This window comes from Pseudonaja textilis, chromosome 4, assembly GCF_049901715.1.
Source record: "Pseudonaja textilis isolate UNSWEBS1 chromosome 4, rPseTex1.2, whole genome shotgun sequence".
Lineage (NCBI taxonomy): Eukaryota > Metazoa > Chordata > Lepidosauria > Squamata > Elapidae > Pseudonaja > Pseudonaja textilis.
The window spans coordinates 9,434,166-9,449,505 of NC_141993.1; the positions used below are offsets into that span (position 1 = coordinate 9,434,166).

At 43.5% G+C, this 15,340-nt stretch overlaps 1 protein-coding gene across 5 annotated transcripts in view; it reads right to left on the bottom strand.

Moving 5' to 3' along the window:
- Positions 1-8: 8 nt before the first annotated feature.
- KAT6B (lysine acetyltransferase 6B) overlaps positions 9-15,340 on the bottom strand; it is a 97,002-nt gene continuing 81,670 nt past the window's right edge. For all 5 annotated transcript variants that reach the window (XM_087933838.1, XM_087933839.1, XM_087933836.1 and 2 more), the window contains exons 16-18: positions 14,931-15,266; positions 11,232-11,526; positions 9-3,982 (exon numbers count right to left, since the gene is read on the bottom strand). In XM_087933838.1, coding sequence (XP_087789964.1) covers positions 1,536-3,982; positions 11,232-11,526; positions 14,931-15,266 — 3,078 coding nt within the window. In that variant the 3' untranslated portion in view covers positions 9-1,535. The remainder of the gene's footprint in view (positions 3,983-11,231; positions 11,527-14,930; positions 15,267-15,340) is intronic.

Genomic DNA, 15,340 nt, shown 5'->3' on the forward strand with positions numbered 1-15,340 from the left:
CGTGTCTATTATTATTATTTTTTTAATACATGGATGGAGCCACTTTTGGCTCGTACTGTCGCTCTGTACAAGTTCAAAGGCTACCAAAGAGGAAGGGAGAAGGAAACCATACGGACACAAATACCGTTTTCTTTTTTTTTTTTGTTTTTACATGCGTTCTTTAAGCTTCATTTGACCTATTCACACCCTACCGTTCTATTTACTTTTCTTAAAAAATAACTCCCATATTTTATAAAGATAGAAAAATCTACAGATGGGATGAAAATGTAAAGTTTTAGAGGCATTTCCATAAAATAGCAACTTTACACCAAATTCACAATTATTATTTTTTTTAAAAAAAAAAAAATCCTGCAAATTTATCTGCGTATGAAAATGTGTCAAAAACTTGATTACACGCAGATAATTCTTCTTTCGAACAAGAAATGTTTGTGTCTTAAAAACAAGCAAATCTGTGTGACAGTAAGCTGCCTTTTCCCCTCCCTCTTCTTAACCAAAAACGATCCGTTATCTGAAAAAAAAAAAACAGGGGAGAATTGTCTTTTAACGAAAGATTTGCCATTCAAAAGGGCAATTCCCCCTTGGATAGTCTCCTGGGTCAGCTCCGTGAAAAAATTATCAGATTTGTGCAACCACACAGGGGGAATTTCCCACAATAAACTGCACCCAGAAATTAATCGAAATCAGGATCATTTTCAATGCTTCTTTTTTTAAAATCTAATTAGCAAAAATATATATGTATGTATGCATGTAAGTGTGTATGTGTATATATATATATATATATATATATATATATATATATATATATATATATATATATATATATAAATATTAATACCTCTTAAAGAGGAACGACCTAACCAAGGCAAAAGACCCACCAATTCAGGAAATGGCTTACTGTTAAGCACAACACTTATACAGTACTACAAAACTCACTGTCACTAACAAAGACAGCGGCATGCGGAAGTGTTCACTCGAGGAACAAAATAATCCATGAATGCAATCTGAAAAGGCATTTACATGGTGGAGACGAGGGAGGGAAGAGGAGAGTTCCTGGAACGGGAGGGGAAGCTGAGAGCCAGCGCGACGTCGGATACGCTCCAGGAGAGCGGAAGTCAAAAGAGGAACAGGCACATCCAAAATGGCAGTGAGGCCTCGGCTGAGTTTGCAACACTCACAACGCACGTTTTTCCCACACCGCGAAAGAAGTTCAATTGTATGTTTTTTTTAAAAAACAAAACAAAAAAAATTGCCCATTGCAAACAAAGCAAAATTGCAAATGAAATAATAAAAAGTAAAAGGACTTTATGTAAGGCTTTCTTGCTGCATACACGTTTATTGTGGTGCCACAAAAATGCAGTGGTTTTTTTTGTTTTTTTTTTTTGCGTTTACACCACTTGCTGGTTTTGAATCACACGCTCCGAGAAACAGCAACGTGTTGAGGCGGGTTGACCCCTCGCAGTCTCGCTTGGCGGGGGGAGAGGAGAGGAAGGGGGGGGCGTTCATCTCCCCCCCTCCTTGAATTGGGACCTGGGTTCCTATCTCCGCATGTAGGAGCTGTTCAAAGACTGCTTGGGGTTGATGTAACTGTGATGCGCCGGAGGGGAATACATCATGTTGCTATGGGGGGTAGTCTGCATGGATTGCTGAGCGTAAGCCTGGGTGCCCATCATCCCCATCTGCATCTGCATGGGATACTGAGCGGTTTGATTCATGTAGCCGGGATTGGCGTGGTAGCCGCCATTCATCATCGGCTGAGACATGCTATAACCGTTCATAGCATTCAACGTGTTCATGTTCATATTCACCGAATTGACGTTGTAAGCCGGAGCTGGCATGAGGTTCACACTCATGTTCATGCCACGCTGCATGGTTAAGGTGCGGGCCGGCCCTTGCATGGCCACAGACTGCGAGGTGCGCCCGTAAAGCTGTGGCTGATGGGCGGCGGCGGCTGCTGCTGCTGCTGCTGGCGGCAGAGAAGACGACTTAGTCCTAACGGAAACGTGGCCTTTGCCGGCCATCTGTGTTTGAAGTCTTTGGGTATGGGACAAGCCAACGTTTGACGTCGCCAAGTTGCGCTGCAGAAGGGGAGGCGGGAGATTCATGGGGGGAGGAGTCAGGTTAGGGGGTGGAGTCATGGTCGCCTGGACTTGGCCCCCTCCTGCAACCGTGTGGGAAGGCTGAGAGAGCTGGACCAGCCCTGAGCTGCTGAGCGCAGTGGTTAGAGAGGCACTGTTTGCATAGGAGGTCACGGCCGCTGAATGGCTGTAAGGCAACGAATGGTCCATCAAGGTATTGGTCAGCTGCTGCAGTTTAGCCAGGCTGAAGGTGGCGGAAGGCTGCGGGTAATGCCCTGCCGCAAATTCCCCCTGGCCCACCCGTTCATACAAGCCGACGTTCGTGCTGCCGGCCTCGGTGATTTCGCTCAGCTGGAGAGGCGGGCTGAAGTTGGCAGCCAGGCTGCACTGGGAGAGCTGCTGGCTGCTGCTGGGAGGCCTCTCCACCCCACAGGTTTGCGGGGATTTGACGCCACAAGGAGGGGGTGAGCTGATGCTGGTGCTCTGCATCATGCTGCAGCTGCTGCTCATGGCTGACATCTGCTGGGTCACGGCGCAGCTGCTCTGGGTCAGGTTGGTCGAGGTGAGAGCGTTGTATGAGCAGCTGTTTTGCGGCGCACTGTTCCCGCAGATGTTATTGCCCATGGTGGAGTCATAGCTGCTCGGGTTCTCGTAGTTCTCCGTGGTGCTCTCAATGCTTCCCAGATCACTGAACCCGCTATCGACCACCTGCTGGGAATGGTCAGACACCGACGGGACGTCCATCATGGGGCTGGTTTCCATGTTCTGCAGGGATGACACCGAGATGCCACTCTGATCTGAGCTCATCTGAGCGTAAGTGTTGTCCAGGGGAGGCACGCTTGGGCTGCTCACAGAACGAACTGACTGGCTTGGGTGAGACTGGACAGACGAAACGGGGCTGCTGTGCTCCGATTGCTGACAATCTTCTAAGGAAGCAGCTGGTGGACTTTGGGCCGCGTTGTTGGAGTAATTCTGAAGGCTCTGGCACGCCTCCTGGGTCTCTGCACAATCCTGGAACACGTCTTCCTGCTCCGCCGATTCCTGTGTTAAAGACTTGACGGCCTGGATAGTCTCGGAGTCTATTTCCAGAGTTTCTGGATTCGTCTCCTTGAACACGCAGTTGAGTTCATGGCTACTGGCTTCGCTGGGATTTTCTGCGCTTTCATCCCTTGGGTCAGGCCCGGGTTCCAGAAGAGCGGGAAGCTCTTTAAGGTCACTGTTACACTTGGGCGGAAGATCAACTTTGCAGTCTATCAAATCCATGTCGTTTGGCCTATCGCGCAGTTCCTCAGCATCTACAAACGTTTCTTGATTCTCAAGCACTTCTTTAAAAGCTTTGCCTGATATGACCTCCTTCATTTCCCTTTCCTTTAAACCCAGGTGGCTTCCAACCTCATCCTCAGCACCATGTTCCTCCTCATTACAAGACTGCTTCTTTTCCTCTTGTTCTTCCACAGGCTCAGGCTCATATTTCTCCGGAATCTTCTCCTCTTGTCGGTCCTGATGTTGACTACTCCTACATTCCATTTCGACTTTGCTTTTGTCCACTTCATCTGCCTTTTCCATCCGGGGAAGGACTAGATACTCAGACACCAGATCTCTTCCTTCATCATCGTTTGAGAAAAGGGTTTCAGAATTTTTCCCTTTTTCTGGCAAAGGAGAAGCCGGAGATGGGTTGTTTTCAGACCCCTCCTCTGCCTCCTCTCCCTTCCCCTGACAGTCGGGCTCCATAGGGGTCTCAGGCGGCGTGTACAAATTAAGTTTAAACCCTGGTTTTCTCTCTTTATTTTGCCTCCGCCTGGATGAAGACTGCTTCACGCTTTTAGGCCATCCCTGCTTATGCATTACAGGTTCAAGATTGTCTTTAGTGCTTTCTTTGAGGACCTCCACATCCTCTTCAGCCGTAACTGCAAGGAATGGGGCGGGGGGGTTTGAAAAAAAAAACCCAAGTTAGTAAAATTCAAAAATATTATAACCAGCAGAGATTATACAACCTGAGGCTTCTAAGGAAACAACAACTGACTGGAAAACTGCTGGTGACTTTCTACCACTGCACCAGAGAGAGTATCGTAACTTCCTGCACCTCTGCATCGTTTGCCAATTGCACAGGGGCAGATAGGGAAGCACTCCAGAGGGTTAACGTCATTGCCCAGAGGATCATGGGTTGCCTTCTCCCCTCTTTGGAAGAGCTTTAGAGCTCCCGCTGCCTTAAGAAAGTTCAAAACATTTTCAAAGATCCATCTTATCCTGGGCACCCCCCTTTTTTTTTGAACTATTACCATCTGGCAGACGGTGCAGGATAATAAAAACAAGGACAAATAGACTGAAAAACAGCTTCTATCCCAGGGCAGTAACTCTACTGAGCTCTACTGTAGTGTGTAATATTAATGCAATATCAGGAGTTTTCAATTCAGTTGCATAGAATGTGAAGGAGGTGTGTTTTTGCTTTATTTTTTGTAGTTTTCTTATGTATAATGTACACTGAAGATGGCATTTAATTTCGTTGTATGAAGTGCAATGACAATAAACTAATACTACCACTACCGCTACTACTAGATTATGTATATTCTTGTTCTAATGTATTCTCACACCAAAGGTTTAGTTAAGTAAGTAATTAAACCAAACAGCCGAAGCACAAATGCCCAGGGAGTTTGGCAAAGCAAACCAAGGGTGAAAGTCACTAAGACACAACTAAAACGCCATGTGGACTTTTGACCATACCATCACCACAACACCTTGGCTTTTTTGACCCATAGACCCCTGAGGCAAAAGGACATTGTTTTCCATTTTTCATGCAGAGAAATAGAATTTCACTGCAATTTGCTTGCCTATTAGTAAGTTGTAGGGATGTTCATTGGAATGGCTGGTTTGGGGTGGTCCCTGCTCCGAGACGTACATTTCAGGTGTTCTGATCTGTGCGCCGAATGAAAGGGGATCCTTTTCATTCGGCACACTGGGGGAGGAGGAGGGAAAGGTTGAGGGACAGGGTGAAATCATGCTGGAAAGTCTGGGAATTTCTGCTGAGAAAAAGAGGGGACAATCCACAACAGTGGTGGGATTCCATTTTTTCCCCCCACCGGTTCTATGACAGCGCGCTTTGCACACAGCAATCAAAAACTGCCCTCTGTCAGTGCTGGTGAGATGACCTGTTTTTTAGCTCAGCTGAGGCATGGCAATCCGCTCTGCCCTGCGAATCAGCTGAGGTAAAAATACAAGGGAATATAGGACAGGATAGGGCGGAGGCTGGTGGGCGGGGCCAGCCAGAGATGGTATTTGCTGGTTCTGTGACCTACTCAAAATTTCCGCAACCGGTATGCCAGAACTGGTCCGAACCGGCTGAATACCACCTCTGATTCACACCATTACTGCCATTCTTTCTGTCTATCTAGAATTTTGTTGATCTATGACCGAATTGCTTGCAAAGGCAGCAAACTATTCTAAGCTGAGGCACTCTATAAAATTCTGCCTTATTTACTAAATATATCATTCAGGGAAAAAGAATAGAATATTATTACACCAAACCTTTTTGTGTACAATTTTTACCTTTTTGTGACATCCAAACATTGCAGAATGAGGATTATTTTCACGGGTTAAAAAGCTATAGGAAAGTTAACATTATTAGTTCCCAGTTTACCTGCTTTTCTTAAAAAGAGTATGTGCTGCACCCAAATCATGCATCAAAATAATAAGCCAACAGATTGGATTGATTGAAAAGGAACTGCGAGTCCTAAAGAATAAGCCTCAAGCAAATTTGAACACAACATACGAACTAATGTTTTATGGCAGTCCAAGACCAGGCTGTAAAAGTTAAGTAACCAAGTACAATCTGAGGATACTATAAAACCTCATTAATTAAGTAAATCACCTCCTTCTGTTTGAACACATCTTTTACTAATGCTAAAGGCAGCAGAATTAAATACTGTCTGTTAGATTATCTAACTATCAAAGGAGCAATTATTTTTCAAATAGAAACCTAATTTCCAGATGGGGAAAAGAAAAAAAATCGGAATAGAGCGGCAAAGAGACCTTGGAGGTCTACTAGTCCAGACCATTAGTCCAACATCCGGCCCAAACAGGAGACCCAATCCATTTGAGACAAGTAGCTATCCAGTCTCATCTTAAAAACCCTCCAGTGATGGAGCCACCCACAACTTCTGAAGGCAACTTCTGTTCCACTGGTTAATTGTCCTCACTGTCAGGAAATACCTCCTTAATTCCAGGTTGCTTCTCTCCTTCATTTAGTTTCCACCCGTTGTTTCTAGTCTTGGCTTCTGGTACTTTGGAGAATGATCTGATCCCCTCTTCCTTGTAGCAGCTCCTCAAAAACTGGAATGCTGCTATCCTGTCCCCCCTTGTCCTTCTTTCCTCTAGACTAGCCGTAATGGACACCATTCAGCAATGTGCGAATTTATTTTGCTGATATCACATCCTGTATTTGGTCCTCCTGTGGCTTAAAAAACAAGCCATCCTTTCAGGGATGAAAATCGTTGGAAAACCTACTCTTTGGGGATATATATCCTTAAAGCTGGAGGAACTTCAAAACCTGACACAATCTCAGTCAATATCCTTTTCCAAGGGTTTATCTCACTGATCTGTAGAATCCCCAGGGTCACACGATCAAAATTTGGACAATTAGCAACTGATTCATATTTGAATTGAATTGGCATCCTTCAGTCTCAAGGGACTAAGGTATCATGCTCTGAAAAGAGGTCCTAAAACAGCATCTAGTGTGGCTAAAAAGGCCAATTTGAGAGGGACAATCCCTTCCACACTGAGGACAGATACAGTTTGTCTCCTGTCCAGCCCCCGGATTTCGCTGGCTCCGGGATGGCCTCTTTGCCTCAGCCTGCCGAACGGGTGTCTCGTCTTCGATTTGGAGAAGGCCATGCCGCGTCTTTAGCCTCCAAGCTGAACGATGAGAGGTCCCAGTGTTGATGTCCATTCCCAAGGCCTTTAGATCCCCCTTGCTGTGGTCTCCCTCTAGGGCGCTTTCCCTGCACTGATTCTCCATACAGGAGGCCTTTCGGAATCTGACCATCGGCCATTCTCACGACATGCCCAAGCCAGCGTAGATGTCACGGTTTCAATAGTGTATACATGCTAGAAATTCCAGCATGATTGTCATGCCCCTGTTGGAATCTGATTCCGAGGGGTAGGTTGAGCAACTGACAGGGAATGGGAGTGTGGCTCTGGGTGGCTGGGGAAGAAACTGGGGAAGGGCACAGTCCGGCTAGGCCTTCAAAGGAAGACCCAGGGCCACCTCCCCTTCATCCTAGGGCACGCAGGGAGAAACGGAGAAGGGAGCAACGTGGGTTATGGGGTGGGGGGAAAGTGTCCTGATTCTCTTTATTAGCTGCAGCTGGGAAAACAGGATATAAAGGGTGTGTTGGGTATATGGATACACCAACCAGGTTTGGGTTGAATAAATATGTAAACCTAGGTTAAAGTGTTTTGTAGCTTTAAGCACAAGAAACTGCAATGTCATTGTGGGTGCGGTTCCAGGCAGCAATATAGGTAGGAAGGGAAACGTAATAGACCTGGCTTCTGGATGCAACTGTCTGAGTCACTGGCTTCTGGATGCACCTGGTTCTGTTCCTGGTCTGCTGCCTGCTGGAACGTCTATCTGCTTACTTTTGGAGGCTACTGTGCCAGATACCATTTCAACTGAACACAAGGACTGTTTGCTTGGTGAACTGTGGATTCAGCGTTTGTCTTTGAGAGAAAGGTATCGGGAGGAGAAGATTTACAAGCAGATAAAGACATTGTATTTACTGTTAAAGGACTTGATAACTGGATGGATGTACTGGATAATGACATATGGACTGAATGACACTTCTTAATCTCTGTGTGCATTAAATAACTATTTTAAAACCACAAACAGTGTTTTTGTCTCCAGTGTGTGTATACTCTTGGGCCCACTCTCTCTCTCATTTGCCTGCCTGGCTTGACTGCTGCTGCATACTCTGCTTGGGGGTTTATCCCCAAACACTAACAGGGTGTTTGCGCACAGCACCTTGCTGGAAACAAAGCGTGCATTATCTTTCTTTGTCAAGCCTTATCTGGGTTCTGGCATCCTCCCAACTGTGGGTGTTTCATTATCTTTTGGAAGTCTGCAATTCCTTATCCTGCCCTGTCTTGTTCACTGCCGCAGCATGGTTTGTGTTGGTTTTTATTTATAATTTATATGTACTTTGGGTTCGGATTGAATTTCTTCCCTTTAAAAACTGTTCTTGGGAGAATTTCTTCTCCAGCCAATGATAACTGGACATTGGGGGGCCAAGTTGGAGGTATTAAAGGGACTTTACCTACTTTTGGGACTTTGTTGCTTTTGTGCCACGCCCCTTTGGGTCATCACAACAATTCCTATTTATGACGGTTGCAATGCCCTTGGGTCATGTGATCACTTTTCGTGGCCTTCTGACACGCAAAGGCAATGGGGAAGTCAGATTCACTTAATAACCGCCTTCACAACTACAGGGATTCACTTAACAACAGTGGCAAAAGAAAAGATGTAAAATGGGGCCAAACTCATTTAACAACCTTCTTGCCTAGCAATAGAAAACTTGGGCTCAATCGTGGTTGTATTTCGAGGACTACCTGTAATATATGCAGTTATCCGTTGTTTCTTCAAAACCAAGAAAAATCCAAAAGGATTCCAATTTATAAACTTGCTTTGTGAAACTCTCCCCCTTCCCCACCTTAAACCTATGCTGCTAGTTCTATTCAATTTCTTTTTCTTTTATCTTACCTTGAGGGTGTTGACTGGCCACGGACCTCAGGAAATATTGATTAACTGAATGCAACTTCTGAAAGCAATTTTGTCTTTTGATTCTAACTGAAGGGACCGTAAAAGATGGTTTGTGAACATACTTTGCAAAAGATGTGTAAGGAGTTTCGTTATCATTCTGGGTTAGCTAGGTACAGCCTTTCCGTGGTTCTTTGCTTTTCAAATACACCTTGGAAGGATTCTCCACAAAATTGGCCTTCTCTAATGAAAAAGTTTATTAACTGTACCCAGGATTCAATATTGGATAGCATGGTTCTGATGAAAAGCCATAAAATCTACTTTAAAAAATTGCAGCCTCACCGTTTTAGTTAGCTTGTGGGAGTTTCTTTCATATGCAAAAACAGAATAACAGAGCTGGAAAGGACCTTGCGTTATCTTCTGGAAGTCTGCGATTTATCATCCTGGCCTGCCGTGTTAATTACTTCAGTGTGGTTTGTGTTGGTTTTTTTATTTCTAATTATCTTTACTTTGGGTTCGGATTGCATTTCTTCCCTCTGTAGACTTCCCCTCAAATACTGGAAAACTGCTATCGTGTCACCTCTAGCTCTTATTTTCTCTGTTAGAGAAACAATCTAAACCATCTTGAACCAAAAAGGAAATTGCCGCTGAAGGTGTAAAGAGCAGAACCAAAATCTCTGTTATGCATCCACATTTGTAGCTAATATAATCACAAAGAATTTCTTCCTCCAGTTGAGAAATTGCCAAGACCTGACATGGGTGGGACTGTGTATGTTTGGACGATACGTTTGCACAAAAAATAAAAGGGCTTTGATAATGAGAGAGGGCACGTAGTTGGAAAAGCAACCTGTCGCTCCCCAAAATTTGTTTCCCAAAATTCATGTTGAATAGAGCTGAGCAGGAAACTGTCTTCCAATGATTCCCAGAAGGAAAAGAACTTGAGAGGGCGAGTGATTATTTCTCTAGGCTTGTTCCAAATTCACATGCAAAGAGACAGGTGCAGAGAATTTGCTCCAGTTACCTGCTAGAGAGAACATCATCTCTGCCTGAATGGAAGACATTCATTTTAACACAGGTGGGAGAATATGTACAAACAGGTGGCGCTGCTGGATTTTATGGTTAAATCTAGTCTGGCTGATGAAGTTGTCAGTCACTATTTTGTGATTCATCAGGAGGCATTTCAGAGTGGCTGCATCATGTTCCTCTAAATTGGGAACGATTCCCTCATCGTCTCTCTGTCCAACTGTCTTGCAATTCATTGCTGTGCAGTAGCACAATCATGCACACAACTTGCTTTTGGCTTTGCTAGAGAGCTTCTGCTCAGTTGCACATATCCTTTTCTGCCAAATAATTAATCTAAGAAAAATGCTGAAGAGTAAGCAAGAGCCAGAAAGGAGGGAGGGAGGGAAGGAGGGAAGGAAGGAAGGAGGGAAGGAAGGAAGGAAGGAAGGAGGGAGGGAGGGAAGGAAGGAAGGAAGGAAGGAAGGAAGGAAGGAGGGAGGGAGGAAGGAGGGAGGGAGGGAGGGAAGGAAGGAAGGAAGGAAGGAGGGAAGGAAGGAAGGAAGGAGGGAGGGAGGGAGGGAGACGAAGGAGGGAAGGAAGGAGGAAAGGAGGAAAGGAAGGAAGGAAGGAAGGAAGGAAGGAAGGAAGGAAGGAAGGAAAGAAGGAGGGAAGGAGGGAAGGAAGGAGGAAGGGAAGGAAGGAAGGAGGAAAGGAAGGAAGGAGGAAAGGAGGAAAGGAAGGAGGGAAGGAGGAAAGGAAGGAGGAAAGGAGGAAAGGAAGGAAGGAAGGAAGGAAGGAGGGAAGGAAGGAAGGAGGGAAGGAAGGAAGGATACTACTGACAATGAACAGAGGAATAAATTATGCATCCCAGAATATTGTTCAGGGGTTAAATTTTCCGAACTGCATTATTGAAAATTCTCACTAAAAGAAACAAAGTATTAAAACTCTGCTAGGGAAGAAACAAAAAAAATAATCAAGCAGAGTGATCTGATTAAAAAGTAAACTTTAACAAAGAGAGGTGGGAGGGGATGGAATAAGACAAAAAGAAGCAGCTAAAATTATACAAACTTTGCAGTTCATTTATATGATAATGTTAAAAACACGGCTATATTTTACTGCAAACCCCGACCTTTCAAATCAATGTGTCAGCAACTCACGAATGATAATTTAAGGCAGGGGGTTTCCAACCTTGGCAACTTTAAGACTTGTGGACTTCAACTCCCAGAGTTCCTCAGCCTGCAAACTACAAGTCTACAAGTCTTAAAGTTGCCAAGGCTGGAGAGCCCTGATTTAAGGTCCTCGCTTCCACCCAAGAAGCCTCTGCAAAAGGTCCTGCTAAGTTTAATGTGATTTATACTCCGTTCCACAGGCTGAAAACGGCTTTCCACCTGCCTCCCTTTGAGACTCACCTCTGCATGGACTCTCTTTCCTCTTATGTTGGTTGCCTTTCACTTGCTCCTCTTCCTCTCGCTCTTCCTCTTCCCCAGACTGGTGTTGCAACATGGTTGGATCCCCAGCCTTCCCCTTGTCAGGTTCTCCATCCGTCTCACAACTCAACACCAGGTGTGTTACGGGCTGCTCTTCTTCGGAGTTGTTAAAAGGTTCATTTAAAACTTCGGTGGTTTCAGAAATGGTCTCCGTTGTAACGCTGCTATTAATCTTACGGCGTTTACGACCCCTTTTCTTTTTCAATATGAAAGGCCTCTAAAAATAATGTGAAATATGTTAAAGTTGGGTGGAAGAATTAACGTTTCTTTTTTGGCAAAATCTGAACAAAGGCAACCTTAACTACGGCTGTCAACAGACCATCATTAAGGGTTCAACTAGACCCATGATGACGAACCTATGGCATGCGCGCCACAGGTGGCACACGGAGCCATTTGTGCCAGCACGCAAGCTGCAGGCAAACTTACCTCACTGCGCATGTGTGTGCCTCATAGTTGATTTTTGGCTGGTTTGAGACCTTTTCAGCCTCCCAAAGGCTTGATGATGGCTTCTGCAGTCTTCTGCAAGCTTTGCAGGCCGAAAACTAGCCCCGTTTCATCACTTCCTGCTTTTCCGAAAATACCAGAAGTGATGAAACGGGGTTAGTTTTCGGCCTACAAAGTTTGCAGAAGCCTGCAGAAGCCTTCCTCAAGCCTTCGGGAGGTCGAAAAAGGCCTCAAACTGGCCGAAAATCAGCTGTGAGGTGCAGTACAGGTAAGGCAAGGGGTGGGGGTGGGAATTGCGCGTGCGTGTGTAGGGGGCATGGGGGGAGCGCATTGCATTCTGGGTGCTGGCATGCAAGCACAAGCGTGCAAGCACATGCACAATTTTTGGCACAGGAGCCCAAAAAGGTTATCCACCATTGAACTAGATTTTAAAAAGCCAAATACTTGACTGAGTGCTAGGCTGCATTTTCTTTCTGGCTTATTTCATTGAAAGGAGAATGAAATACGTCTACATCGTGTAAATAAAATCAGTTAAATCTGTAAAGGTACTTCCCAAAAAAATCTTACAACAGAGGCTCAATTTTGGAGTTCTGATGAGAATATTCAAGCTAAAGCCCGATAGAATCCTGAAAAGAGTCTGGGAAGTAATAGCATTAAAAAAAAATGTTTCAAATTTAAACTGTTACAAATTCACCCTCCTTTTCAGTTTGAAATAATTTTTTAGAATTAGAAAGAACTGTTTTGCTTCTGAAATGGGCCATTGCAATCATATTGGAAACATTTTCCAAATCAAAACAACTTACAACTTAAGTCAAACAAACAAATGTTTCCAACTGAGATTGAGATACTCCAAATTTGAGACAATTGGAATTTACATAACCTTCCCAGTAACGTAATTTAAAAATGTGCAACATCTACTAAAACTTTAATGACCACTGGATTACAAGAACCTTTTAAGAGACCAGTAGTGAAAGGTTTGCCCAAGTTCCCATTAATATAATAATATTAACATACAATTAATATCCATTATCTATTTAACTAATATATGTAGCCACCCATCACTGACTTTGGGTGGCATGCAATGGTGTATAATCTCAATTACATTAAGAATATACATTAAATTATTTAATATGTATTAATTACTGTATATAGATAGATAATATAGAATAATCATGGCTCAAAAGTCAGAATGGAAAATAAATAAGGCACCTTTTTTATTTCAGCTTGTGGCTTATTATGGACACTGCTTCATTGAAATTATAAAGTAATAAAGAGTACGATGATAAAAAGCATAATGTTTCACTAATACATAAAACAATAGGTACTAGAATCTGTTTTCAATCAATCCTTATTATGATCAGAGGCCAGCAGCAAAGTTAAACTTTGGAATAAAATAAAACAGAAGGAAAACTTGTGGCTTACAGAAGCTCTGACCTATTTGGTGTTACATGAACCTCATTTAGATGACTCAAGAAAAATTTGAAGAAAAGCTGAGTTAAGGTTGTTTGAACCCTGATGAGCGAACAAGGAGAACCCCATTCAGAATCTGATGTTTTCACAACATGGGGTCGGGTGCAATCTACTAATTTTCCCTTATGAGTTTGTGAATTGAAGGAACCCTTTGGATTTCCATCCCAGAGTTCATTTAGTTATTACATGATGCCGGTTTTGAGGATAACAATAAGGCTGTTAATTTTTCTTAAAAAAAAATGTAGGGGAAAAAAAGAGGATTACCTACAACAATTTTCACATAGCCTCAGACAAAAGGGTTAATCTGGTCTAACTGAGCACAACTAAAAATTAAAAAGGAACCATTGTGTTTGGCAATACCAGAGATAGTAGAATTTAAAAATATTGAATACATTTATATTTTTTAACACATGAAGAAAATATTTAAAGAGGGGGGAAAGGGGGAAATCATGTCTTTGTAACAAGAATAATCCTGCAATACAGGAGATTTTCCAGCTACTAAAATGCAATCCAATAAAATAGCTAGAAACAAACTGGAGACAGTTGAGGTGAGCACCAACTCAGAAAGCTCAAACTGCCCAAGGAGCTGCTGATCCAGTTCTACAGAGGAATTATTTAGTCTGTCATCTGCACCTCTATAACTGTCTGGTTTGGTTCTCCAACCCAACAGGACAGACACAGACTCCAGAGATAATTAGGACTGCAGAAAAAAAAATTACTACCAACCTGCCTTCCATCGAGGACCTGTATCCTGCATGAGTCAAAAAAAGGGCTGTGAAAATATTTACAGACTCCTCACATCCCGGACATAAACTGTTTCCTACCCTCAAAATAAGGCTATAGAGCCCTGCACACCAGAACAACTAGACACAAGGACAGTTTTTTCCCAAAGGCCATCACTCTGTTAAACAAATAATTCCCTCAACACTGTCCAACTATTTACAAAGTCTGCATTACTATTACTATTAATCTTCTCATTACTCCTTATCACCCATTCCCTCCCACTTGTGGCTGTATGGCTGTAACCTTGTCGCTTGCATCCTTACGATTTATATTGACTGTTTCCTAGTATGATTTGATTGTTTATTGCACCTTATGACTATCATTAAGCTTATACCTGATGATTCTTGACGAATGTATCTTTTCTCTGTATGTACACTGAGAGCATTTGCACCAAAGACAAAATCCTTGTGTGTCCAAACACACTTGGCCAATAAAGAATTCTATTTTGTTGTTTTTGTCTATTGTGACAATGTCCCAATTATTCCACAAGATGTTGTGGGTGCACATAAAAGGGAAAAGCAGAGGTCCTGTGGGAAAACTGTGAACAAGGAACTGGAGAATTATCTACTACTGTGTTAATGTCAGGTGTAAACCTGTGACATATACAATCTGATGTTTTAGCTAGCAAGCAGAAGAGGCAACAATCTGGAAATGAAGTCAGGCGATGATACCTGGACAAATCTAACTTAATACTGGGAGGGGGAAAAAAAAGAGCATCACCACTCATTTTTAAATTCTTTTTTGGGGTCCCTGCACAGTAAAAAGCTGCACAATTACTTTAATATTTTAATCGCAAAAGTCTGTAAGAAATTAGCGGCGTTTCAAAATCTGCCTGTTTGTAAGGGGAAAATCTAAGTGCTCCAACTCCTAAATGCAGTTATCCCAGCATTAAAAATCGATCCTGAATCAGTGTTTGGAACTGACCTTCCTCTTCATCACAAGCCACTGGGGTTTTGCCAGCCTCGGAGGAGAATTCTGATGACATCCGTCCATCTCTTCCTCCTCCTCCTCCTCCTCTTCTTCCTTTTCCTCTTCCTCCTCTTCCTCTTCTTCCTCCTCCTCCTCCATCTCCTCCTCTTCTCCACTGCTTTCTTTTGGTAGGTCTGTAGCCTTCTCTTTTTCCATGACTACGGTTAAGTTTTCTTGAGGTCGCAGATACTTGCTTTTAGACTGGGCTTTTTCGGGCAGTTGTCTGCTACCTCTCGTAGACAACAGCTCTTGCTCTTCCCAACAACTTGCTTGTTCCATCAACCATTCAGCCTGAGCAGTAAAAAGGTTAAAATAACAGGGCACAGAAACAACAGCGAGCTGTCACTCCTTCATGCATCGCTCCA